Source organism: Podarcis vaucheri (assembly GCF_965113315.1).
Source record: "Podarcis vaucheri genome assembly, chromosome: Z".
Lineage (NCBI taxonomy): Eukaryota > Metazoa > Chordata > Lepidosauria > Squamata > Lacertidae > Podarcis > Podarcis vaucheri.
Genome location: NC_138758.1, coordinates 18,562,690 through 18,590,685, shown reverse-complemented (window position 1 = coordinate 18,590,685; position 27,996 = coordinate 18,562,690). Strand labels below are relative to the sequence as shown.

At 48.4% G+C, this 27,996-nt stretch overlaps 1 protein-coding gene across 2 annotated transcripts in view; it reads left to right on the top strand.

Moving 5' to 3' along the window:
• XKRX (XK related X-linked) overlaps window positions 1-27,996 on the top strand; it is a 43,834-nt gene extending 15,838 nt beyond the window's left edge. Inside the window, exons 2-4 of one of the 2 annotated variants that reach the window (XM_082208614.1) lie at window positions 503-1,713; window positions 10,764-11,023; window positions 26,285-27,996. In XM_082208614.1, coding sequence (XP_082064740.1) covers window positions 1,352-1,713; window positions 10,764-11,023; window positions 26,285-27,030 — 1,368 coding nt within the window. In that variant the 5' untranslated portion in view covers window positions 503-1,351 and the 3' untranslated portion in view covers window positions 27,031-27,996. Of the gene's footprint in view, window positions 1-2; window positions 1,714-10,763; window positions 11,024-26,284 lie in introns of those variants that run through there. The other variant, XM_082208613.1, reaches the window with a different exon arrangement.

The window sequence follows — 27,996 nt, the reverse complement described above, 5'->3', positions numbered from 1 at the left end:
TTGTCTGCAGCAATTAAAGGCACAGGTCAGGAGCTCCTGTAACGGCGGCCGCTGGTTAAGTTACTGTACAACCCTACTGCTGATCAAGCGAGGAGTTGCAGATGGCGGCGTCTTAAGGAATGTAACTCTGCCCTGTAGCGGGCGTGCACTAGGACCCAGCGTTGCCGCCAACAGCGAGTGCAGACACACCTGTTTTCCAAGATAAGACCAAACAGACAGGGCGAGCGAGTGCGCAGGGGGCGAGACGGAGAAGGGGAGAAGTCTCACGTCTGGCTCCCAGTCGGGCTGCGCAAAGGGGCTCTTTCTGGCCAGCCTTTCCCTCTGCTTGCTCTGCCAATTCGCGCGCTTAGCGGAGCGCACGGACCGGTCGCTAGCAAGACAGCTGGAAGGAAGCGACCGCCGACGCCTCCAGCCCGACGTCCTTCGTCGTGGCATCTGGGCTGCTTCTCGCCCCCGCCCCCCGCTGCTGACTTCTTGTCGTTTTCTCTTTTTTCCCCTTCAGCGGAGCTGAGCTGGCCCGAAGACCCCCGACGGCGACAGCGCGCTCTGGCGGAGTGAGAGTGGCTGCGGACGCCGCCGTCTTGTTCTCAGCGGAGAAGGGAGACACGCCTCCCTCAGTTAAAAAGCGAGGGACTTCGGGTTTCGCTGCGCTTTAGAGCCGGAGGGTGCTGGAACTCCCACGTGGCCTTTGGAGCGAAGGAAATAAAAAGCGGCTGTTTCTGGGAAGACCCTCTTCGCCTTGAATCGGTCGCGAGGGACTCAGGACTTCTTCGCAGGCTCGAAACACGATCAGGATCGATGCCGGAGAAGCCACCGGGATTAAGCCTGGTTTCTTCGTGTGAATGTTCTTGGCCTCATCGAGGCCTCCTTTCTCCCTCTGAGTCATCTGACTCGCTGATTTCTGGATCTGTCTAGGGTCGCCTTTGCGCTTGGCTTCCCGGCATTGACTCTGGGAAAGAGCCATACTAAGTTTTCTGGCGTTTTGGAAGAACAGCCTCTGAAGCCGCGACGCGGTTGCCGTAGAAACTCGGTTGCCGGGGTCTCAGTTTTGCGCTTCTCTTCCCTTCCGCAAATGGGTGTGGGTGCAAAGGGGAAAGAACGCTTCTGGAGCTGGACCCCTGAATCGCCCGCTCTTCACTCCATATTGTAGGCTGGAGCCTGAAAAAAGGGAAACTGTGCAGAGTGGTGCATGTCCTGGTTTGTTTGCAGAGACAGACTACCTGCTGGTGGAAAGAGACTGTTGTCTGTAAAAAGGAACTTGGGTCAAAATTACTGGTCGCCTCCTCTTTAGGGTCCCAAAGCCTCCATTGGAGGAGATCAGCTCTGGACTGGAGGGTCAGAGGGCCCCAGGATGGACACTGTGTGTAACAGTTCCAGTGGGGAATGGTCAGACCAGGTCCTTCCCAGGGTGGCAGGGTACCAACCCCGCCACGTAGTGCGCAGAGTCGCATCCCAGACGGTGACCAAGGTGAACCCACCCATAGGGATCGCCTTTATCACCCTCCTCTACTGTGCAGAGATTTCTTCTGCCTGCGTCGTGAGCTATGCCTACAGCTGCTCCAATGATGTCTTCTGGCTCTCCCTGACTCTCCTCTTGATGCTGATACCTGCCGTCATGGACCAACTTACCCTCATCTTTGTGAACCGGGACCTGACTAGTGACCAGCCCTTTATCCTTTTCATGCATCTTGTGTTGCTGGGTCCTCTCATCAGGTGAGCCGTGCTAGCAACTTTGTTTGGAGAAGGTGCCATATAGCTCAGTGGTGGAGCATCTGCCTCACAAACAGGGGGGTCCCAGGTTCAATCCCCAGCATCTCCAGGTAGCATTGGGAATTTCCCCTGTCTCAACTCCTGGAGAAGCCCCTGCTGTAGAAAGTACTAAGCTAGATGAAGCAGTGGCTAGGGAAGGACTGTAGTAGCTCAGCGGTAGAGCATCTGATTTGCATGCAGAAGGTTCCAGGTTCAATCCCTGGCATCTCCAGGGAGGGCTGGTGAAATACTTTTTGCTTGAAACCCTGGAGAGACACTGCCTGTCAGTGCGGACATTACTGAGCTAGAAGGGGCAATTGCCTGTCTCCATATAAGGCAGCTTCCTAATTTCCTCCCCCTGCCCACCCCCTTCAACTTTACTCAGCAGGGAGCTTTACCCAGCAGGGAGCTGAAGGGTTCTTTGTGTAGAACTGCAGTCATAAACTCTGAGCTTAGAAAGAAGAGATGCAGGTAGATGCAAGTCCACAGAGCCTAGGACTTGCCGATCAGAAGGTCGGTTCGCATCCCCGCGACGGGGTGAGCTCCCATTGCTTGGTCCCTGCTCCTGCCAACCTAGCAGTTCAAAAGCACATCCAAGTGCAAGTAGATAAATAGGTACCACTCCAGCAGGAAGGTAAACGGTGTTACCGTGCGCTGCTCTGGTTCACCAGAAGCGGCTTAGTCATGCTGGCCACATGACTCAGAAGCTGTATGCCGGCTCCCTCGGCCAGTAAAGCGAGATGAGCGCCGCAACCCCAGAGTCATCTGTGACTGGACCTAATGGTCAGGGGTCCCTTTACTTTTACCTTAGAAAGAAGAAAGCAAAAGGCAGTGGCAAGGTACTGTGTGTGTGTCCCCTGAAAACAGGCAATACCATATTTAATTGAATGTAATGCACACCTTTTTTGGCCAAATTATGGTGTGCATTAGGGTGCGCATTAGATTTGATGGCGGCAGCAAATACTTTTTTGGTTTCAAGGTTTTGAAAATTGAGTTGTGTGTTAGATTCGATGGTGCATTAGTTTCGCATAAATACGGTAACGTCTTCCATAAATGATACAGCACCCTATTATGCTTCTTAAGGTTGCTGCTCCCGCTCATTCTGCTGAGTGGGGCCCTGGACCTTTGCCACTCAGTAGTGGGGCAGGGGAGCTGGAAGAAAATTCACGTCTGGCAGCCAATGTGCCCCTTTGGTTTCAAATAGTACATGGGTAGACGAGTCTAAAAAGCCTGGAACACAAAACTTTACAGCCCTCTAGTGACTAGGTTGGCTTATTTACCAGAAGTAATGTACTGTATTTAGTGTTAACTTCTGACTAAACTAAGCGTCCCGGAGCAAAAAAATACATCAGGAAGCTGCGTTTGGTCAGAATCAAGTATATACTTCCAGAGTTAATGCTAAATACATTGCTTCTGGTAAATGAGCCACTATAGCTGCTAGAGGGCCATGAAAATTTGTGCTCTGGACTTTTGAGACTCTTTTACCCATGTACTATCAGAAACCAAAGGAGCAAATTGGAAGCCAGGTGTTAAATATATTGGCATTATTTCATCTCTCCTATCCCACCACACAATTCTAGCCTCAGAGGCAGTTTTAGGGTAGTGCAACCCGTTCGGCCACATTGGGCGTTGTGCTGCACGGGCCATCACAACAATGCTGTAGAACGGAACGTAGAGGTCACCCCAATTTTAGCATCACACAGGGTAGTGCTGAAATTTGAGAGCCCAAAGCTTGCCAATGCTAGCCTGATGGTAGCTCTGGCCAAGTGCCATTCAGAATACTAAAAACTCATCTGTCCATTTGGAAGTGCCATTCGGCACTCCTAGCATCATTGCATAGGAATTGGGAACTTCAGGTCGGGGGGGGGGGCAAATACGGCCCTCTAGACATATCTAACTGGCTCTCGAGACTCTCACTAGGCCACGCCCCTTCTCCAGGCCACATCCCCATTCACGGTGCTCTGCTTTTGCTTGGCTGGAACGTGCCCTTGTTAACAATGCCTTTCACTTTCCTGGAGGGTGACACAAGTGGTGTGTGTGGTGTTTGTGTGTAGGAACCTTTGAATTTTTTTGCAGCTATAATGTAGACCACTATAGAAATGTAAGTATCACACCTGTTGCTCCATCCTCTGACCCTTCCCACCACCAGCAAGCAGCCTACCAGAAGACTGTCTGCAAGGGCATACAGCTCTTACTCTGACAAAGGTTCCCCACCCCTGAACGAACAGGAGCCCCGGCCCCCACTTCCAGTCCTGTCTTTGCAAGGGCTAAAACACCAATTTCACTATGAAACTGGAAAGCTGCAGGATTCATTGACTTGCAGAAGATGCTGCACTTTGGGGCTGTGATTTTTGAAGCATAAAGCATGCACAGCCCTTGGTTGTCCCACACCTTGGTGCAACTGACACATGGCGCACATGGGGCCAGATTGCCCAACTCAAACAAGCAAAACCTAGCCTTCATGGGATGGGGGCGGTGGGACTGAATGGGGCAGCAGTGCTGGAAGGAGGCAATTTAATCCCCGCACTCCACATGCCATTTTCACAAGCAGAATTTATTCTCCAAAGATATCTTTAGTCCCACTGTGGGGAGAAAAGTTCTTGTTCCCACGGTGCTGCTGTCCTGATCCAATTAGACCTCCCTCCATGAATCTCTCCCAAGTTAAGAAACAAAACAGCAGGAGATCCAATCACATAGGAAGCTGCCTTATACAAAGTCAGACTATTGGACCATCTACCTTGGTACTGTGTACACTGGCTGGCAGGGGCTGTTAGGGTTTCAGATGAGGAGCTTTTCCTAGCCCTACCTGGAAATGCTGGGAATTGAACCTGGAACCATCTGCATGCAAAGCAGATGCTCTGCCCCTGAGCTATCATGGTCCCCATTGAACTACCACCCTCACAGATGTATCATCATGTCTACTTTGTCCCTCCATCGTTTATACTACTGTAGGACTTCAGACACAGGTGTAGTGGAGGAGCCAGAGACTGACATGCAAGTTGGACTGATGGGTTAATTGGGTGGCAGTGCAGGAGCAGGTAAAAGGTGAGCAGCCTGCTACTTGAATCACCTCCAAAGGGTCTTGTCCAAATGTTTTCAGGTGGGACCCCAGAAGTGAAGTGAGAAGAACTCCAGAGTTTTGAAAAGCTGCTTCACACTAGTTTCTTAAGGGAGCTGGGAGTTGTTAGGAGACCCCTACTCCCCTCACAGAGCAACAATTCATGGGGAAGAGGGATTGACTGTTAAACTGGGAATTGAAGTTCTTTGAGGGGAATAGTGTTAAGTTGTGGGCGAACATATCAGACAACACAGCGATTCCTCAAACAGCTCATGTTTATTCAAAGGCCAGAACAGAACTGAACTGAAGAGCTCAGTCAGCCTGCTTATATAGAGCTCCAGAACAACGTACAGTAACTGTAGCAACTTTCTAAAACTATCCAATCACTGAACGTCACTTTCGATCCCTCATTTGCATAACTATCTACAGTATCCCCCTGCTGGCCCAGGGTGAGAACTTCAGTACATAACAAATAGGGGTCTCCTAACAACTCTTAGCACCCCTAACAAATTACAGTACCCAGGATTCTTTGCAGAAAGCCTGACTGTTTGAAGCAGGGTTCGCCAAACTTGGGTCTCCAGCTGTTTCTGGACTACAGTTCCCACCATCCCTGATCACTGTTCCTGCTAGCTAGGGATGATGGGAGTTGTAGTCCAGCAACAGGGGAGAGCCAGTTTGGGAAACCCTGGTTTAAAGTATGATACTTTCTTTTTGCCTTGCGAGCACATCCCAGCTGCCTTCAGAGAATCATATGCGCTCTGTAACGATGGGAATTTGCTGTTTTCAATCTGCTTGCTTTCCAAGGTGAAAGGTCGTTGGCTGCCTCCTTTAGGCAGCATAGCAAGGAAACTGGTTTGATCCCATGAGTCAAACAGGGGGGTGGGTGTCAGCAAAGGCTGTAATTCTTAACTCTGCCTCTGCTTGTCCAGATGTTTCATTCTCCACTCCCCACCCCCAGTCTCTGCTTTGCTCTTCTTTCACCTCTTTGAGTGCAGGAAGGGAACTGGGTGGGGAGCTCATTTTGGAATGCTCTTCACATTGGAACCCCACCCCCCACAAACTTTGGAGGCTGCTGTTCTGCCACTTGTGAATGTGGTTGTTGTGGAACACAGTGCAGAAGAGAAATAACATGCATAAATTTTACATTCATTGTTATAGACAGATGTGGTTTTCCTTGCTCAAGACGCAAGGCTTTATGTTCTTAATTAAAAACATTTATACCTGCTTTTGTCACGCTGATGCCCTCTTGATATTTTGGGCTGCAACTGCAATCATGCTTCTGCCAGCATGGGTTGGAGGCTGATGGGAGTTGTAGTCCAAAACATTTGGAGGGCACCAGGTTGGGTAAGGCTCCTTTGTAGCCTGCCATCTACCAGCTTTACAATCCCCAAGGCAGCTTAACAAAATACTTTTGCTTTGTTACTTGCTGCATTAATATCCCACATCTCCAAGGCACTCAAGGCAGCAGATATAATTCTCCCGAACTCCATTTTATCCTCTCAACAACCCTGTGAGGTTGATAAGACAGAGAGATAGTGACTGGCCCAACTTCACCCAGTGAATTTCACGGCTGAGTGGGTGATTTGAACCCTGGTCCTAGTCTGCACACTCCTAATCACTACAAGGAATTGGCTGCAATTAAATGATGCAGACTATCAGATCATTATCTATTATTATTAGCCAACCAAAGCAGCAAAAGCATGACACTCCTTACAAATTAAAATGGCCAGGACACTCTGAAAGCTCCTTGAAAGAGAACTGCCTTGGGTGGTGACCTGAAAGCCAGCAGGGAAGGAGTGAGGCAAATGTGTCCCTGCAAAGGAAGTCCCACAGTTGCAGTGGACCTGACGAGGAGTCCCATGTACTCATCTACTGTACTTTGAGTGGTGAGAGCCCATGGAGCAGAGACTCCACACAAAAAAACCCACACCTTAAGTTATCAAACAATCCTATGCATGTCTATTCTGAAGAAAGCCCCACTGAGTTCAATGGGACTTGCTCCCAGGTTAAAGTGTGTAATATTGCAGCCTTAATATACGTAAGAGAAAGGAGCGCGTCTGTAGGTATGCTGGCCCCAGATCATTTGGGATTTTAGAATTCAAACTTTGAATTGGGCTGGAGAACTAACTTGAAGCCAGTGATGCTGTTTATGGTTTAGTGGAACATGCACAGGTTGGAACAAGACCAGGCAAGCCCCAGTGTTGTGTGTTTCCTTTCTTCCACGTGGCCAGGTGTACTTTAGCAGTGTTTACTTGCTGTTTCCCTTAAAGTTAGCATGTTCCTGTGTCTGACTCCAGGATTGTGGTTTGCTGCAACTAATGGTTCATTTAAGCAAGCCAGCTTCTTCATGCCAAATGCTTCTTCTTTCTCCAGCTTAAGCCTGAAGTACAAAATCATTAGGGTTCTCCCTCTCTGTCCTGCCAGCCCTGTTGGCCAGCATTCCTCTGACTGGCCAAGCCGGGAAGGTCCTCTTCTCTGCCTGCTTTTACCCTGTGCTTTATTTAGCCCTCATTTATTTGCCCTGTGCTCTACCCTTCAATTTCAGTCTTCCCCCTCCCTCTCTCACTGGTGAGGGAATGGAGTGAAGCTGCCGTCAGTACTATTCTTAGCATATGGAACTCGTCAAAGAGCCATTCTTTAAGTTTTCTGTTTGCGGACTTCGCCTCCCTTTCATTCCAGGTTGAACGAAGCTTTGAAAGCATAATGCACAAGGCAGTTTATGGGGCCTTGGGAGGAGTGGGCAAAGGCAGAGGGATGCAAATTTAGCATGTTTTGGGGCTGGATCATTCATGTGAGATGGCGAGAGGCTACCGGATTCCTCAAAATAACAAAAAGTCTTGTGTCACCTTAAAGACTTTAACACTTATTTTGTGACGTAAAAGGCAAATGTAGCCAAGGTTGGTCCATAAGGGAAAAAAAATAAAATCCAAAAGCTGGGTCATAACTTTTATTAGAACCAACCAAAATGCCACAAAAATGTGGCAACTTTTTGAATTCTCCCACCAGGTGAGGTATTATACAAAGCAGGGAGGGTGGCAGTGGGAGGTGGGAATGAAGGAAAACCAAAACAGTGCAGAAATTAGGCTGGATGTGGTAACCATGAAGCCAAATTATAGACCTGGTTCCAAGATGGTGATTGCAGGCTGACGTGAGTCCCTCCCAGGTGTTACAGGTATGAAGTCACACACCTATGGTTCTGAGGTGAAGAAGCCATGGCTGCTCCTCCCCAAATTAATACCTGGTTTGTCATTTCCGGCTTCTAACTTGAAGGATTGCCACATTTTCCTGACAATTTGGTTGGTCCCAAAAAAGGTTTTCCCCAAATTTAGGCTGTGTTCAGGCATGGGGGTTTATTGTATCCATTTCTAATGCTCCCATTTATACCTCATTACCTGTCATTTTGATTAACAAGCTGCCGTGTTGCACTAAATCTTAGATTGTGGGGAAGAGTTGCATGCTCGTCCCATGAGCAGCTGTGGCATGATCATGAGAAACATAGGGAAGTTAACAGGGCTGTGACATAGACTTCCATGAACAAGAGTTCACTTCATCAGATGTGTCAAGTGGATACACAGACAGACACACATAAAGGAATAAAATGGTAAACAGAGAAGTCAGAAAGTTGGTGAAAGGCAAGGGGTACAGTCTCAAATGTTTCTATGCAAAGCTGAGATGTATACAAAATAAACATATTGACGAATATCTTCCAGCTAAGGACACACCTCATGTATCTGATGTAGGCTCTAGCCTACAAAAACATTGACAGACACATATCAAAATCTGATGCATGCTTGCATCTGAGTAATAATTCCCAGGATCTATTCACTTGGAATGGCCTATGAGGTTATGTTCTGCAATTGCTGAACACAGGTTCTGTCAGTACTTTCCTGGTCTCATCCCAAGTCCCTGTAACCTTTGAGTTATGCAGAAGTTTCCAGGTTCTGTCCCCTGAATCTCCAGCTAGAAGCCGGGAAAGACTTGAGTTTCCTGTTTGAAACCCAGAAAAGCTGCTGCCAGTTGGCATAAACACTGCTGAGGTAGACAGATCAAAGGTTTAACTCTGTATATAAGGCTGCTTCCTACATCTGAGAATCCTGTGTATGGTAGCACAGGGATGGGGAAAGCTTTACCAGTTGATATTCTGGCCGCTGTGTAGCCATGAAAAGCACAGGATCTATGTCTGGGGCTGTGTGGACACCATATATTTAAAGCACATGGCTTTTCCCTCAAAGAATCCTGGGAAATGTAGTTTGCTAAGGCTGCTGGGAATTGTAGTTCTGTGGGGTGACTACAGTTCCCAGGATTCTTTTGGGGAAGCAATGTGCTATAAATGTACTTTATGGTGTATATGCAGCCTTGGTCAGAGGTACCGCACCTGCTTTGCATACAAACCGTTCCAGGTTGAATAGGATCAAAACAGACCCTGTTTTGAATCCCTAGAGAGCCTCTTCCTGTCCACACAGCTAATACTGGGCTAGGTGGCCAAAGGCTAGATGGCTTATTCTGATTCAGAATAAGGCAGCTTCCCATGTTCATATGAGTCTGAGTTGGAGAAAGAGGGGGTCTTTGCCTAAAGGAATGACCTCATGGCTCCCTCAAGATGCACACCACCACCGTCCCCGTAGCTACCTGAAAGGCCTAGCCTCTCTTCTTTTAATTGGCACTGCTGGACCTCAGTGCATTAAAAGTTGTTTGCTTTTATTTAAAAAAAAATTAAAAAGAAAAAGAAAAAAAGAGGTGGTCTACTTTAAAAAAAATAAGCTGTCAAAAAGCCAAAAAACAAAACACTGTCAGGTTGGTGGAGCTGAAAGCATGTCGCTCTAGTCGTGGTGAGTCATTCTGGAGGAGAAGCACTGCTTTGTCCCCATCTTGCTGGATCATTCGAAGAGGGTGTGTGCTCTCAGTCTCATATTTTGCCTTGGGAGACAGTTGTGGGTGTGCTGCTTTTAAAACTGTGGGAAAGTCCTGAGCGGCGGACGCGTTCGGAAGCTGGATGTTTATCACCTGCTCGTAGCTAACGTTTGAGATCGGCAGTTTCTTGTTATAGTTACTACTACTTCTGCAGCAACAGATAATGAACCGGAAGGAAATAGGCAACCCCAGTGGAGGGCAGAAAGGAGACAAAGCTCTATTTGCAGACCTTTGGGTGATTTGCTATAGATCTGACTCCAAATCGTGCAGCAGCAGCAGCAGTGGCAACAACAACAAAAATAATCATTTTTTAACTATTCTAAATGAGGCTGAAAAATAGTGGACCTTTGTGTGTAAAAAGACATTGAGTTCAGATCTGGTACGATAACCTATTTCTTGGGCTAAAACGTATCTAGAGGTATTATTATTAGTATGAGATATTATTTTATTATATTTACATTTCACATTTCCTCCTGGGAGCTCTGAGCAGTGTAGATGGTTCATTCCCTCTCCCTGCAAGGTAGTTTAGATTGAGAAATGGCGACTGTCATCCATTGAGCTTTAATGCCTGAGTGGGAATTTGAAACCTGGGCTTCCGGGCACGAGTTCAACACTCTAGCCACTACACCAAGTGTTGCTCTTCTCCCTTTCCCTCCACATCACAATTTTACACCTGGCTTTGGTTGAGAATGATGGTGTTGGACTATATCAGAGTTCTTCAGCTTTGGGTCTCCAGGTGTTTTGGGACTACATCATCCCCAACCACTTTAGCCAATGGTTTGGGATGATGGTAGGAATTGTCCAACTACACCTGGGGACTCAAGGTTGAAGAAGGCTGGACTAAGGGTATTCCAATATCCTTTGCAACCCTAAAGTCCTATGGCTGAAACCCTGACTCAAAATACCATCAGACTTTTACCCTCCCCCCCACTCCCAAAACAACACATGAATATTCATGAGTATGTCTGTTTGCTTCTCCCTTGTGAAGACCTTAAGAGAAGGGCTGGTGGCTTCTATACTGATCCTGACTCTTTCTCTCATGCAGGTGCTTAGAGGCCATAGTGATGTTCTGCAGGTTGGGGAAGGAGGAAGAGCCCTACGTCACCATCACTCGCAAGAAGCAGATCTACAAGGACGCTGAGATTGAGCTGGAGCAGGAAGTGGGTCACCTGGTGCGCAGGCTGGTCACCCACCGCAATGCTTTCAAGCGCATGGCTGTCATCCAGGCCTTCCTAGGTTCTACCCCGCAGCTCACGTTGCAGCTCTATGTCAGCGTTGTGGAGCAGGAGGTCCCCACCAGCAGAGGTAAAAGGCGGAGCAGAGCATTGCAGGTCTTTACTGTGCAGAATGGGAGGGGACTTAAAGGGCACGGGTGGGCTTTGTTTACAGCTAGAAGCCAGTTTGCTCGTCTGGTGCAAACTATAAAGGGTTTGGGAGGGGGGGTCGTGGGGACGCGGGTGGTGCTATGGTCTAAACCACAGAGCCTACGGTTTGCCGATCAGAAGGTCGGCTGTTCGAATCCCTGTGATGGAGTGAGCTCCTGTTGCTCGGTCCCAGCTCCTGCCAACCTAGCATTTCAAAAGCACGTCAAAGTGCAAGTAGATAAATAGGTACCTCTCCAGTGAGAAGGTAAACGGCATTTCCGTGCGCTGCACTGGTTCACCAGAAGTGGCTTAGTCATGCTGGCCTCATGACCCGGAAGCTGTACTCTGGCTCCCTCGGCCAATAAAGCGAGATGAGCACCGCAACCCCAGAGTCATCCGCGACTGGACCTAATGGCCATGGGTCCCTTTACCTTTACCCTTTTATACCATTGTAATAGCCCTGCAGAGTCCTGGCAGCCACAGTTTGTTTACATTGCTGACCTCACAGAATGGCAGTTCCCAGAACCCTTAACAAACTATGATTCCGATGATTATCCAGGATAGCTGGACAGTGACATGATAGTGCTTCAAATGTATCGTGTGGTTGTAACCTTTCTCTTTCTCACTGCTCTCTCCTGATTCAAACAGGGTCTAGACTTGCAACAGAATAAGGCATTGCAAATGCTAGAATGGTAAGGGTGGGCAGTTGCACTTCAGAATGCATGGGATGCATATTCCTCATTCAAACAAACAAAACAAAAACACAGTGCCAATAGAAAATTAAGGCATATGGCACAGAAGGCTTTTATCCCAGCTTTGTACCTGCAGTGCTAGGTTTCTGTTTGCAGGGAGGTTGTTGCTGTTTTAATTTTTTTTAAACAAGATTTGTATAACACTTAATCTAAAAATGAATCACTACGCAGTTTACAAAAATGTATAAAATCTTCATTAAATAATATTCATTTAGAGTAGCAATAAAAGTAGATGTAATAAAATTGCTAAAATATAGATACAATCAGATTTTTAAATTTAAAAACCCCATATATGATAAAATTACATGTCCAGGTAGATTTGTTTAAACCAAAAAGTTTTAAGCAGGTGGCAAAGACATGTAAGGGAATGTTAAAAAATGCAGCCATGTTGCCCAACTTTCTACAGGCTCTGTCTTCCACCTTTAATAACCGTGCACCCTGCAGAAAGTAAGCAGACTATTACATAATATATGGCACTGTTTGTCCTTCCAGGCTTAGAGTAGAAGTCTCTTCGTGACCGTAAAGTATTGCAAATTTCTTTTCTCGCCATTAATCTCCATGCTACAGGACTATAATTGAAAAGTGCATGAACACCTGCAAATGTCAAGGATTTTGCCAAACAAATTTCATATGGACACTACATGAGGAACGGCTAAGGGAGTTGGGCATGTTTAGCCTGGAGAAGAGGAGGTTAAGGGGTGATATGATAGCCATGTTCAAATATATAAAAGGATGTCACATAGAGGAGGGAGAAAGGTTGTTTTCTGCTGCTCCAGAGAAGCGGACACGGAGCAATGGATCCAAACTACAAGAAAGAAGATTCCACCTAAACATTAGGAAGAACTTCCTGACAGTAAGAGCTGTTTGACAGTGGAATTTGCTGCCAAGGAGTGTGGTGGAGTCTCCTTCTTTGGAGGTCTTTAAGCAGAGGCTTGACAACCATATGTCAGGAGTGCTCTGATGGTGTTTCCTGCTTGGCAGGGGGTTGGACTCTACGGCCCTTGTGGTCTCTTCCAACTCTATCATTCTATAATTCTATGATTCTATGACTACATGGCAATTTTGACAGGAGCATCCCTAATCTAATTCATGCCTCCAAACTCTTAAACGTCCTGCATTGGGGGAAGATAATACATGTACAGCATCAGGGTCACCTGAGACTCCATTCCTGGATAAACCAAACTAGCTACGCATTCTTAGGCTCACTTACAGTAGGGTCATCTTCCGCAACCTGGTGCTCTCCAGATGTTTTTGAACTACAACTCCCATCAGCCCCAGCCAGCAGCTGATGGGAATTGTAGTCCCAAATGTCTGGAGGGCACCGGGTTGCAGGGTGGGGTGCAGAAGGATATTGGGCAGGGTTGGGGAAGGCAGGTAAGGAAATGGTGCCAAAAGATTCATGGAAAAGGTGGGCTTTGAAGAGGGAACTGGAGGAAGTAGGAGAGATGGCATCCTAGGAGTGTTCTGAGAGGCAGTTCCAGGCATAAGGGGCAACTCATTTGTGTGAGTCTGATATCCAAGGCCGATGGAGCCAGAGGAGTGAAGGTCCTAGGCAGAGTAGTAATGTGATACAAGAGTGAATAGGGAGAGTACAAGATTGTGAAAGGCTTGGAAGGTAAGGGATAAGGGGACAGGATTTGGACAAGATGTCCCCATAGGGGTTTAAGGATGTGCATCCTTTGGCTAGAATGATGAGAGGTTTTGCAGTGATGCAGCTTGGTAATTTTAGACTCTGAGCTCAATGGTCTCAGGGGAGCCTCTCTTTGAACTAGGGGTGAGGAATCTTTTGCAGCCTGGAAGAAGAAGAAGAAGAGTTTGGATTTGCTATCCCGCCTTTCACTCCCTTTAAGGAGTCTCAAAGCGGCTAACATTCTCCTTTCCCTTCCTCCCCGACAACAAACACTCTGTGAGGTGAGTGGGGCTGAGAGACTTCAGTGAAGTATGACTAGCCCAAGGTCACCCAGCAGCTGCATGTGGAGGAACGGAGACGCGAACCCGGTTCCCCAGATTACAAGTCTACCGCTCTTAACCACTACACCACACTGGCAATGTGACTGGAAGTCACATTGCCACTGGTGCGTGGTGCCAGTAGTAAAAGTAGGTGGAGTCATCAACCCAATGCTTAATCTTTGTAGAGTTACAATGCAGCCACATAACAGCCAGCACCTTCTGCACACTCGCCCATACTTCACTGTCAGTGGCGTAGGAAGGCAGGGTACGGACCGCCCCGGGTGTCATCACTGAGGGGGGTGACGGCAGGGCCTGGCCTGCAGTGCACCCGAGCCACACGTCTCTCCTGGGGAGTGACACGGTGGCTCGGGCCCCTGCAGGCTCCGCGCTGCCCGAAACGGCATGTGGGGCTTGCGGACTCCATGGAGGTTCTGCGCAGTGTGCTCTGCCCTGGCTTGTCCTGCCCACGGGTGCGCCGAGCAGCTAGCTACACCGCTGTTCACTGTCCTCCATCCAGTCAAGTGAGAGGGCATGGACACAGTTCAAGATCATGAAGCGGAGCTGGTGAGGAGGTGTGGCCTGGGGAGAGTTCTAAGAGCCAGTTAGAGATGCTTGGAGGGCCACATTCAGCCCCACGCTGAGCTTCCCCCACTCCTGCTTTGGATGGTAATGTGTATCGCTCCACCTACTCCAAAGGATGGAGTTGTGCTTGGAGGCCTTCCAGCTCATCCTGCTTATTGGGGCCCTGGACTGCTGCCCTCGGAGACCTGCCCTGTGCACAGACTGGATATTGGCAGCAGACATTTGGACAAAGATGAAGAGGGCTGTGATGTGACAACTGCAGACTACAGGGAGGAGAAGGCATCAAGGCAGGAGATGACACCTACCCATGTTTGGCATTTTCAGGATGGGAGATGAGAGTTAGCCATATTTTCTTGGCCTGCTCCCAGGCGGTTGCTGCTTTCAGGTGGGATTCCAATTGCATACCAGCAAGTTCAGGTTGTGCTACTATAATTGATTGGGAGGTCTTGCACAGCAAACCCTCTTCCCAAAAAGGTGGGGCTTTATTTTTTTTCGCAATAAGGGAAGAGATGGAAAAATGCACCGACACAACGGCAGCTAAGCTTCCCTGCAAACAAATCAGAATGACTACTTGTTAAATAGCTAGGGTTGCAGAATTTCCTTGCCAACAAATCAGGACGAACAATTAATAAACTAGAAGGGTTGGATGCAATGTAGCGCTAGGTTAAAGCCACTAGCAACCTACTGTACTTGTTCTGAGGGTGAGATGTTTCGTGCCAGTATAAGAGTGCTGCAGAGAATACACAATTGGGTTGTTAGTAACTTCTTTGCAGAATAGATTGTGCAATCTTTTGCAATGCACAGTGAGTTTCCTCTGGTGCAGCTGTTTCATTGGAACCCTCTGTTGCGTGGCAAGGTCCCTAACCCTCCCAGGAAGTTAGAATAAAGACACATGAAACAGTATTTAGAGTTAATGGGCGGAAAAGGTCACAACTTTATTGGTTACAGAATGTGAGTGGTATTGGCTTAGGCATTGGAAACCACGCGACTATATCTGACTCCTGCCCGTCTGCAGGAAGTCTTGGAAGGGTTAACCACCAGTAGGGGGAACCCTGCTGTCAGGGGATGATTAGCTGCTTGTGCTTAAAATTGTGCCCCTTCAGAGTTTGTGCGGCCCCACAAACCTCTGTGTGTGACAGAGCTCCTCAGACATGTCTGCTCTAGTCACTAGTAGTGTCTGACAGTGGCTGCCTGCGGAAGCGCTTCCAGCAAAGAAGTTCCTTAACGGAAACGCGTCTCCTGGACTCACGACGTGGCAGCTTCCGGCGAAGCATGGGTCTCCCTGCAGTTGCTTCTGACACCTCCCCGCTATTTTCGCTGGATGTGTCTCTCACCCCTTTCTCTCCCCTGCTGTTTCCTGCCTGGGCTGCTGCGTCTCTCTCAGCATTACTGAGATCCTCCTCCAGAGACCCCTCGCTCCCCCTCCTTGTCCCTGCTTTGGCTGCTGACTCTCTCCCAGTCTCTGGGAGCCCTACCAACTCCCTTTCCTCTGATGTCAGTTCCCTGACATCCACCTCCCCTCCAGGGCCCCCTTCTCCCCCGCCCCTACTCTCTCCTCTGGGCGGTGAGGAGCTGAAACCCCGAAAAGAATCCTCTTCATCTTCAGACGTCTCGAACATTTCCCTCCATCGGTCTTCGTTCCGACTCGCTGAATCCTCCTCCACCTCGGAATCATAGAACCCCTCCAACTCTTCTTCTTCGTCGGTGGTGGCGAAGTATTCCCTCCGGAACCTCGCCACTGGCTGGGGTTTACGAGGGAATCTCTGATGAAAAGTTTCAATCAAAACCTCGTCATCTACATCCTCTGCCCTGACCCAGGTGTTTTCCGACTCCGGCTCCCCTTCCCACATTACCAAATACTCTACTTGCTCTCCCTTCCACCTGGAATCGAGAATCTCCGCTACATGGTAGCTGTGTTCTTTTTCCTCCATAGCTGGTCCCCTATTGACCCTCCCCTCTCTGTCCCCTTTATACGGTGACAGCAACGACCTGTGGAACACTGGGTGCAACTTCATGTGGTTCGGTAACCGGAGTCTGAAAGCCACTGGGTTGACCTGTTGCGTGACTTCAAATGGGCCCAACCTTTTGGGTCTTAACTTCTTACAACCTCCTTTGAATGGTAACCCTTGGGTGGACAGCCACACCTGGTCCCCCACCCTAATGCTTTCCCCTTCCCTTCTGGTTTTGTCTGCCTGCCTCTTATATTCCTCCTTCGCCCTGTTTAAATTAAGTTGGAGCTGGCGATGGATCGCTTCCATTTCTTCAACGAACTGTTCTGCGGCTGGAACGCTCCAGTTCTCCCCTTCCCCCCCTGGGAAGGCTCGGGGATGACACCCGTGATTAGCCAAAAAGGGGCTCATCCCCGTGGACACGTTCTCTGCATTGTTGTAGGCAAATTCTGCCAACGCCAGCTTCTCCACCCAATCATTCTCTCTGTCATTCACATAACACCTCAAATATTGCTGGAGGACACCATTAGCTCTTTCCGCCTGCCCGTTGGTTTCTGGATGACGGGCAGTTGAGAAATTCACCTCTACATGCAATAAGCTCATGAGCTTCCTCCAGAACCTGGAAGTAAATTGTTTCCCTCGGTCAGAAACCACCCTCAAGGGGGCGCCATGCAGCCTAAACACATTTTCCACAAACAATTTAGCGGTTTCTTCCGCTGTGACCGCATGTGAGCAGGCTATAAAGTGGGCCATCTTGGTTAACAGGTCTACCACAACCATGATGGCTGTTTTGCCTTTGGACCTGGGCAGATCAGTCATGAAATCTATTGCCACTGCCTCCCATGGCCTTTCCGGCGTGGGTAGTGGTTCTAATAAACCTGCCGGTGCCCGCCTCTCCCCCTTGGCTCGTTGGCATTGGTCACACCCTCTCACATACTCCCGCACATCTTCCCTGACCTTGGGCCACCAGAATTCCCTGGTAACCAGCCACATGGTTTTGTGTTGCCCAAAATGCCCTGCTGTGGGGCTATCGTGCAGTTGCTTGAGTACCTTTTCCCTCAATTCCCCTTCAGGTATGTATAACGCTCCCTTGTAGTACAACGCCCCGTTTCTCTCCTCAAAACCCCCGGGTTTGTCTCCCTCCCTCCTGAGACCCCTGAGTTTGTCCTGGGCGTATTCATCCTGCACCGTTCCCTCTACCAGTTCCCTTTGCCCCACCAATGCCGCCCCACACACCCAGCGGTCCTCGGGAATGACATGGGTCTCTTCGGGGGCACCCTCTCCCTCCAAATATTCAGGTTTGCGTGAGAGAGCGTCCGCCCTAACGTTCTCTGGGCCTGGTACGTAACAAATCTCAAAGTTAAATTTGGAGAACTCCTGGGCCCATCTCAACTGCCGTTGGTTGAGCACTCGCGCAGTTCTCCAATACTCTAGATTCTTATGGTCCGTGCACACTTGCACCTTCTGTTGTGCACCAATTAGCAGGTGCCTCCATCTCCGGAAGGCCTCATGAATCGCAAGAAGTTCCCGGTCGTACACCGTGTAGTTCCTCTCAGATTTGTTCAGCTTTCGCGAAAAGAAGGCACACGGTCGCCACTCTGACCCCTCCTTCCCCGGCTGCAGAAGAAGCACCGCCCCTATGGCTCTGTCAGAAGCGTCTGTTTCGACCCTCAGCTTTTTTTGTAAATCCACATGTAGAAGTTGTTCATCAGAGGCGAAGGCCCTTTTCAGTTCCTCAAACGCTCGCTCCGCCTCCCCCGTCCAAACAAACTTCTTTTTACTGCTGAGACAGTCCGTGATGGGCGCCGTCAGGTGGGCGAAGTTTCGGATGAACTTACGATAAAAGTTTCCAAACCCTAGGAACCTCTGCACATCCTTCTTGGTCTTGGGTGTTTTCCATTCCAGCACCGCTTGAACCTTGCCGGGGTCCATGGCCAACCCCTTGTCTGACAAGCGGTACCCCAGGAATTCCACCTCCTTGGTATGAAACTGACACTTCTCCAGTTTCACCCACAGCCTGTTGGCTTGCAGCCTGCTCAACACTTCTCTGACGTCTCTCACATGTTGCTCCTCATTCTCCGAATACACCAACACGTCATCTAAGAAGGCCACGCAATTCTTGTAGAGCAAAGGCCCCAGTACGTGGTTCATGAAGGCTTGAAAACACGCGGAGCCTGTTTGTAATCCAAAAGGCATAACGAGGTATTCAAATGCCCCCAAAGGGGTGAACATGGTGGTCTTCCATTCATCCCCTTTCCTTATACGTATCAGGTTGTACGCCCCCCTTAGGTCCAGCTTTGTAAAAATCTTTCCTTTCCGCACCCTGGTCAAAATATCATCAATCCTGGGCATAGGAAAAGCCGCCGGCTCTGTCACTGCATTTAACCGCCTAAAGTCACATACCAGTCTCGGCTTGTCCGTGTTTTTTTTATCCACAAAAAACACTGGGCTACCCCCCGCTGCCTTGGACTCTCTGATGAAGCCTCTCTTCAGGTTCTTGTCAATGAACGCTCGCAACTCCTGCATTTCCCTGTCTGACATGGCATACAACTTGCCTACAGGAAGCTGTGCTCCAGGGAGTAAATTGATCTGGCAATCAAAGGGCCTATGCGGGGGTAGTTGGTCAGCTTCCTTCTCGCTGAATACGTCGCTGAGATCAGCATACTGTGGTGGCACCTTCCCCTTCCCCATTACTTCAGTCCCTGCCAGGGTGGCTTGGGCCCCTGCTGACCCCTTTTCCCCCCTGCAGTGTTCTAAGCAATGTGCTGAACCGAAGGAAACCACTCTTTGATGCCAGCCCACCAGCGGATCATGTAAGGCTAGCCAGCTCATTCCCAAAATAATGGGAGCGCCTCCCAAGGTGGCCACATTAAACGCTATCAGTTCTGTGTGCCTTGCCACCCTCATTATCATTGGGACGGTCTGCAAGCTAACTCCTCCTCCCAACAGTTCCCTGCCATCGATCGTGGTCACCTGCAGGGGGTTGCTTAAAGGGATAGTCTGTATCTGATGTTCAGCAGCAAACTCCTTGCTCATAAAATTGCAGGAGCTGCCTGAGTCCAACAGCACCTTTATTTTTAGGGGGTGTCCATTTTGCAGCTCTAGCGACACTTCAATCACTAGAGCAGGTCGAGGAGCTTCTGGCACGGGCACTTTCACTGCTCTTTGGCCTGGCTGCAGTGCCCTGACGGTGGCAACCAGGCGTTGGCTTTTACCTGCTCCGTTTCTCCCTGCTCTCCCCCCTCAACTGCTCCCACCATCCCTTGCCATTCCTTCCTCTGGGGGCAGACTCTGGCAAAGTGGCCTGGCTGTTGGCAGAGATAGCATTTCCGGGCTCCCTTTCCCTCCTTCTTCGCCCCCTCACTGGGCTTTGAAACTGCGCGCGCGCGGGCTGTTCCGATTTCCATCGGCTCTGCCGGCGGGAAAGCTGGCTCAGGAATGTCTGGAATGCGTAACTCCTTCCAACGTTCCCCTCTCCCTTCCCGCCTCTCCAAAGCTCTTGCCTCCTGGCGCGCTCCAATGGTCAGCGCAGATTTGGTCAGCTGATCCATAGACACCGCCCTGGGGCTCCTGGACAGCTCGTCTTTCACAGCCGAAGAAAGACCTTCTTCAAATAGCATCTGAATGGGTGCTGCCGATAAATCCCACCCCAATCTGTGAATCAGCATGGTAAATTCAGTCCAGTACTCACGGACAGATCTGCTTCCCTGCTTGCAAGCCATTAGCTGTCTGCGCACCACCCCTTCCTCAATATCGCTGGAAAACATGATATCCATTGCACGAAAGAATTTCATAGTGTCCTTTAGGATATCGTTGTGCGTTGCCATCAGGGGTCGAACCCAGTCCCGCGCCCCCTTCTCAAGATGCCCAATTACGAAAGCAACTCGCGATTCCTCATCAGGGAACTCATCAAACTGCACATTCAGGGCATATTGCATCTCGGTCCTAAAGGCATGGTAATCCTTGGGGTCCCCCCCAAACTTCTGCGCCAATCCTGGTACCTTTCTGGGGAACTGAGTGGTTCTCCCCTTTTTGTCAGCATCCTGAGCCCTTCTCTCCTCGAGCCTCGCCGTCTGCAGCGCAAGTTGGACCTCCAGAGCTTGATACCTTTCTTCCAAGCTTGGACCAGCTCCAACCCCTGCCTCTCCGGTTCCGGCTGGGTTGCTCATGATGCTTTCTCCTGCACAGGCAGCGTACAAAGACTGTCAGACTGCTGTCAGGGGATGATTAGCTGCTTGTGCTTAAAATTGTGCCCCTTCAGAGTTTGTGCGGCCCCACAAACCTCTGTGTGTGACAGAGCTCCTCAGACATGTCTGCTCTAGTCACTAGTAGTGTCTGACAGTGGCTGCCTGCGGAAGCGCTTCCAGCAAAGAAGTTCCTTAACGGAAACGCGTCTCCTGGACTCACGACGTGGCAGCTTCCGGCGAAGCATGGGTCTCCCTGCAGTTGCTTCTGACACCTCCCCGCTATTTTCGCTGGATGTGTCTCTCACCCCTTTCTCTCCCCTGCTGTTTCCTGCCTGGGCTGCTGCGTCTCTCTCAGCATTACTGAGATCCTCCTCCAGAGACCCCTCGCTCCCCCTCCTTGTCCCTGCTTTGGCTGCTGACTCTCTCCCAGTCTCTGGGAGCCCTACCAACTCCCTTTCCTCTGATGTCAGTTCCCTGACACCTGCCAATGCACATCAACTAGGAAGTCCCCCAGGATCACCACTAGGGGTCGTGCCACGGCCCTAGCTCCCTGTCTGTGGCTTTGGACAGAGACCACGCCCCTCGGATTCCTTTAACAGAATACCCTTGAATTAGGAGGGGTAGGTGATGGCCACTACATTCACCTTCAACAAAACACTCCAATGCCTAACCATCAAACCTTACAAAGTTGTGACGATTTGCTACGAGGTAGGCAAAAAACCAATTGGCCGGTGCCAATTTGCCAAGTGGAAAAAATTCCTACCAGGCCCCTTTGACAGGCGACCAACTGTAGTCCATAGCAAGGTCAACAGATAAAGAGCCTAACCTGAGCGAGCAGGAAGAAAAGGGGTGAGTCTTCGGCCACGGCCAGTTTAAATCTGGATTGGACGGCCAAGGAATGATGCTGCGAGGACTCCCCAATGGCGCAGGAACTATACCGCCCCGTGTGCGTGGGGCAGGCTTGCTCCCAGTCTGCAACATCAGCTCCCCAGGAATGGGAAATGGCTTTGTCTAACATTAAAATTTGCCTTACACTAGCAGACATAGAACATTGGATGGAGTTTGTAGTCTGGAAGCTTCCTAAGTTTATATTCCCTTGCCCCTGCAGTCAAGGTAGTGAGGTTGGGATTGCCTCACTTTGTCCCCAAAGCTATCCATAAGTAAGCTTTACCACTAAGAAGTGATTTGAACTTAGGTCTTCTCAGTCAAATCCTCTATCAACCTCGTCTCCCACAAACTAGCATGTAGATCTTACTTTGTGTACTTGAGAAGGAGAAACAGACTGGTTTAGTTGGTTGGAACAACTTGGGGAAGTCTGACTGAACCTGGCTCAAACAGGAATGCCCAGCAAACTAAAATTGCTAATAGTTTGGTGCCGATTCCACTGCCTAGTATAAATGGCCATTTAGCTTTCCCCCAAGGTTATCAGAACCCCCAAGAGCCCTTCTTTTTAGGCATGGTAGAAGCAGAAGTGTAGACAAGCCCAAAGTTTCAGCTAATAGACAGGAGTGCTTGTGGCTTCATGTTATTCCTGTTTAAGCACTTCAGAAAAGAAGGGATTGTGTACAGGAAGCCTCTGAAGCACACAGTACACTATTAGCCAGCTCTCTCCAGTGCTTGTATCTTAAATTATTACAGCTAAAAATCAAGCTGTGTGTAAGATCCCCTGCACAAAAGCCTCTTGAAATGGCCTGCATGTTCTCTTCCTGCAGACAGCTGATAAAGCTCTTTCTGGATTGTACCACTTTCATCTTCAGGTGGGAGGGCAGATGGTTGATAGTATTCCTATGAAAATAGTTCACTGCACATAGAAAGCTAGCATATGAGGGACAGGGTTAGGCTGGAATTCTTGCCCCCGGACACTCAGGTTATTAAAGTATTTTGCCTATATGTATGTCTTTTTTTAAGGGGAAGTAAACTGTGTGGTTATGCATAGAAAATTCAGCTGAGATATGCACATTCCCCAAGACCTGTTGAGTATTATGTAGATAGATTGCGAAATGTGCACAATTCCCTCTTCACAGAAGGGTTATGTATACATTTTCCATGAAGCATGGTGAATGTATACAATGCCTGCTTGTTATGCCTATTAACTGCTCAACTTACATTACACAGACACACACATAAATATATGTATTGGCAAAGCATTCTGTCCTCTGACCTGCCATGGAACAATCGTGAGATAGTTATCGCTAAATCTGAAGACCCACATGTGGGTCTGTCAGCTGCTCAGACAGCTAAGATATAAATGCCACAAACGCACCTGCCCTTTCTGTGAACTATGTGTTGGTTGTGAAATGCAAAACAGCTTTTCATGTGAATTGTCATTATAGAAAGGGTTTTTCTGCAAAGGATATGCATGCAGTCAGTAATGGTGATCCATCTGGTTAGCATATGTTGCAGCTGCCACGGATGACTGAAAAGTTTCTGCCAAATCACTAGTTGAACCCTTCCCCTGATGTGTGATGCTTTATGTTAGGGATAGAGAATCTGTGGCTCTCCAGATGCTGTGGGACTCCAACTTCCACCATCTCCAGCCAGCATAGCCAATGGTCCAGAATGATGGGAACGGCCATCAAGTCACACCTGGAGAGCCACAGGTTCTCCACCCTTGCTTTATGCATTAAATTGTAACCCAAACTACATATCAATACCTCTACAAATTCTTTCAATGAGGGTGTGCCAGAAGTGAGCTAAAGCTCGAACAGACTTCTGGCTGATGATGAAAATGCACCTTGAAACATAGGCATAGATCAGCTGCAAGTGGCGTAGCTGGTAAATTCCACAGAAATAGTCAAGAATGAGTCAAGAGTGTCTGCTCTCTTTGCAACCAAGAGTGTGACTCTTTGGGTGTGACTCAGTTCTGGCACCTGTTTAATATAGGATTCTGCCCAACTCCCAGGGGTGTGGTTGCAGTAATGAATACCTGTCAGGAGGCAGCAGGTGTTCCCATTGCTTAGATTCAAGCAGTGCTGCTCTGTGCTTTTGGTGTTGGAGATCAGCCTTGCAGCATACAAACAAGAATGCTTCCACAACACTGGCCTGGGTCACACTGCATGTTGAGCCATACCGTAGCTTGATGGGATTGTGTGAATCTGCAAGCTCCTGGAGAGTTCATAGGCTCTTTGCTTCTTCCTGGCCTTTCTCTCTGTTGTGCTGCACTGAGCTAAGCCAAGGTTTAGCATAGCATGCCTTCTGAACTGGGTCTCATGGTTAATCTCTCTCCTCATTAACCAAGGTTTCTTCTTGGCCTTAGCTTATGGTGAGTGAGGGGAGAGTTTAGCACACTAAAAAAAGACACACTGAATCATGGCTTAGCATAGCACAGTGTGAGAGCGAAAAGGATGAGGGAGCAGCAAAGCAGCAGTGATCTCCTCACTGGGAGCCTGCCCATATGCAAAGTCCTGGTAAGCGTAATTCAGAGCTTTCCAAACTCTGTATTGAGACACGTTAGTGTGTTGGCTGTAGTGTGTAGGCATGTTGCGTGAATGCTCCCCGTGCTCCTCCTGGGGGTGGAAAAGGGTTAGTTCAACCTCCAGTTTGCTAGTAAAACTGAATTACTGTGTCGCGAAATGATGCATGTCTAAAAAAAATGTGTCACCAACATGAAAAGTTTGGAAAGCTCTGGCCTAATTACTATGTGATGTGAACCATGCAGTTAAATCAGACGGAATAAACAGCTTCAGGTCCCTTGTCAGCTATGAAGTGCACTGGGTGGGTGTCAGTGCCTCTGCCCATGTGTAAAATACCTTTCCCTTACCACTGTTTATGTTTAACTGAACAACCTGAACTTGTCAATACATGTGATGGAATTCCATGTGAAAATAGTGACAATCTGGAAGTGCCCAGTGTGGGTCAAGGTGATGGAATAATAATGGGTTTACCAGCTCTTAGCTTCTTTAGGTATTGAATGATGAACAGTAACTCAGCAGCCACTTCTGTGGAGTTAATGCTGCTTGCATAGTTTCCATGTGGGGTGACAGCACATCAGAGAAATGGAAGATGCTTCTCCAAAGACAGTCCTACCCACCCCCACATCACTGCTGCTGGTCTTCCTGTAAATAAGTTCCCAGTGTTACAGAAGTCTTGTCACTCTGCAGGTATCTTGTGCCCTTCCCTGGGGTTTCTGCCTCACAATTCATGTTTGCTTATTGTTGATTTGCATAATCTATTTTGAAAGCCAAATGGTATTTCCTGGGAGCAGTATTTGGAACTGGGTGTGACCAGAGCCCTGAGCAGAGCCTCTTTCCATTTGAATGAGACTGCCTAGCCAGTTCTGAATGAGGAAATTCAGAACACATTTCTCCCTATCTAGAGTCCGCTTTGAAAAGAAAAGAATAAAAAGGAAAGTGGCCATCCTAGTAGGTGAGCTGATTTCAAAATTTACAAATGTTTTTCGTCTGTATTGTGCAGGAAGACCTGTTGCGTTTCCAGCAGGAAACAGCTGGATTCTTTTTTTTAAAAAAACAAACAAAAGCTTGTGCTACACAAAAGATACAGATCAGCCATTGCTTTAGCCATACCTTTACATGAACCTCTGGCTTTGTTTGTATGCTTGTTGTATAAATATTTAGCACAGCAACAGCCACCAGTGACCTTGGAGTGGTAAGGCAAATTAAATGAAGGGTAGTTTGCTGGACCAACAGTTTATGATTGGCTGCTGGCCTGATTTGGTCCAAAGGGCTGCCATTGTACATGACTGGTCTGTACAATGTGGCTGCTTGCACATTTTCCAGCTATGTTCAGCAGATGATGAGAGAGACATACTTGCCATTGCAGAACAAGCCAAAACCTCTGCATCAGGACATTCTTTCCCCATTTCAACAGAGCTACTACTTAGGCTATTTCAGGCCTGAATATCTAGCGCTCTTACCTCTTTGGCAGCAGCTGACTGAACACCTGCCCTGAGCAATCTCTGTCTAACCATCTCATCTCTGCCATCTCCCAGTGTGTGCCTCTTGCCCCAGCTGACACTCTGTAAACTATCTGAGCAGCTCCAGTTTCAACACATTGCAGAGAAGAATGAGCAGCCAGTTAGCACCAAGTTAATAATAAATATAAATAAATTTTTATTTATACCCCACCCTTCCCGGTTCAGAAAACAAAATTGATGCAACAAAAACTAACATAAAATACAGTATAAAAAGTGAATACCAATAAATTCAGAATTCAAATATCAGTTTAGGAAAATCCATCCAATAAACATTAGATGATCACCAGGGCTAGCTGGCTAAATTAGTCCTATTTAGGCCAGTGAAGAAACCAGGGGAGAATTAGCTGTGGGATCCCAGAGTGGGTAATCTTCATAAAAAGGGGAGGGGTAAGGAAGGAAGGGAAATAAAAGATCAGGCTAAGTTCAAATTGAAAGCCAGGTGGAATAGCTCTGTCTTACAGGCCCTGCAGAAGGAAGTTAAATCCTACAGGGCCCTGGTCTCATGGGACAGAGCATTCCACCAGGTCAGAGCCATCAATGAGAAGGCCCTGGCCCTGGTGGAGGATAATCTGACTTCCTTAGGGCCCGGGACCTCTAAACTATGATTATTCATGGACCTTAAGGTCCTCTGTGGGGCATACCAGGAGAGGTGGTCCCGTAAATATGAGGGCCTTAAGCCACAAAGTTACTACTAACGTTGCTCCTAAGTGAGCTCCAATGGGCTAGTAACTTTTGTGGGCTTAATTGCAAGGCAGAAGTACACCGAGGTGTGATAATAATTGTGCAGTGAAGACTCATTGGGCTGATTCTGTGTGCTCACTCTTTGGCCTTCCTTCCTACCTCTTTTAGCAGTCCTGATGTGCATCTGCTTGGTGTCGGTCACCTATGGAGCTTTGGTCTGCAACGTCCTGGCCATCCAGATCAAGTATGACGACTACAAGATCCGCCTGCACCCGCTGGCCTTCATATGCATCATCCTGTGGCGTAGCCTGGAGATCTCCACCCGCATCACCATCTTGGTCCTCTTTGGGAGTGTCTTCAAGTACTATGCCATGGGCATTGGTGGGGCCAACTTCCTGCTCTTCTTCTTCTTGCCCTGGGTGCAGTTTTGGTGGAGTGGTGCCCAGCTGCCTGACAATGTGGAGAAGAACTTCAGCCGGGTGGGCACCGTCTCGGTCCTGTTCTCCATCACTTTGCTTTACGCTGGCATCAATATCTTCTGCTGGTCAGCTGTGCAGCTCAGGCTGGGTGACCGGGAATTGATTGCCAAGTCACAAAACTGGGGATGCTTGGCTCTCTTCTATGTGTTCCGAGGGCTGGAGAACAGTGTGCTGCTTGTTGTCTGGTACTTCTTTATGACGGACGTCTACGCGTACTTCTGTGCCCCCTTTCTGGTGCTGCAGCTGATTGTAGCCTACTGCTTGGCTATCACCTTCATGCTCTTCTTCATGCAGTATCTCCACCCCTGCCGCAGCCTCTTTACGCACAACGTCTCTGACTTCTTGCAGTGTGTCTGCTGTAAGCGGGACGAAGCACCTGAACACCTGGACCTTGAGCCTCCCTGGGAGCCTGGCGTGAAGCATAGCATTGTCTGATGGGACATAAGTCAAACTCAAATCATAAATGATTCTGCTGAAGGTGGAACGGAAACTATATCCTAACATCCCAACAGGGGCATACCCCATACCTGGCCTCAGCAGGTATAATTTATCAACAAGGGAGCAATGCAGGGAGTCATAGTGGCAGGACTGGTCCTTCCAGAGCATCATCTGAACTGACAGATCAAATTGGGATGGGCAATAAGGGGAGCAATTTCAATTTCCTTATCTGCCTGCAGAGCTTGGAGTAGTCTGCATTGCACACCAATGCAGCAGGGTCAGTTATTACGTTCAGAAGGACCGTGTTGTCATTTCTAGATGATAACCATTGACTGATGTTATGTCAGATGTTTGAAGAAGAAGAAAAAACCTAGTTGAAGGATACTCAATTGGGTTGAACTCACGGTTAGCTTAAGTAAGGGGAGATCCTTTGGAAGGGTGGTTAATGGGTCTTGCTGCGGCAGCCATCTGTTTACACCACTGCATCCACATGGGCACTATGGTCTGTCTTCAGATGGATAGAATTGTGGCCCCGCATTTTCAAGGATAGTCCTGACAGTCGTGACAGCTGAGGCTCTAAGACTTGGTTGTCCTTCAGCACCCTTGGTGCTCCTCCCCCATTTGTAGTTCTGTGTTTATTTATATGTTGAGCTGAGAATAGACATTTTTAAGTGCTTTTTTCATTTTAAAGGAATTTGGCCTCTTTTTATACTCAATTTAAACACAATTTAGGTTCCTTCAGAACTTCTGGATTTCTGTTGTTTAGTATCTTGACTGCAGCTGTTTTCCAGTTACCTATGTTTGGGTGAAATGAAACATTTATTTTCTTTTTTTAAAAAACTTCTTTTCTTGCTCAAGACCTGGTGGGCCTTCAGGTTACCTTGTTCAAATATATGTTATTTAAATTCTCTTAATGACCTGTGAATTTTCTTTTCCACAAATAAAGTACCTTTATTTATTAGT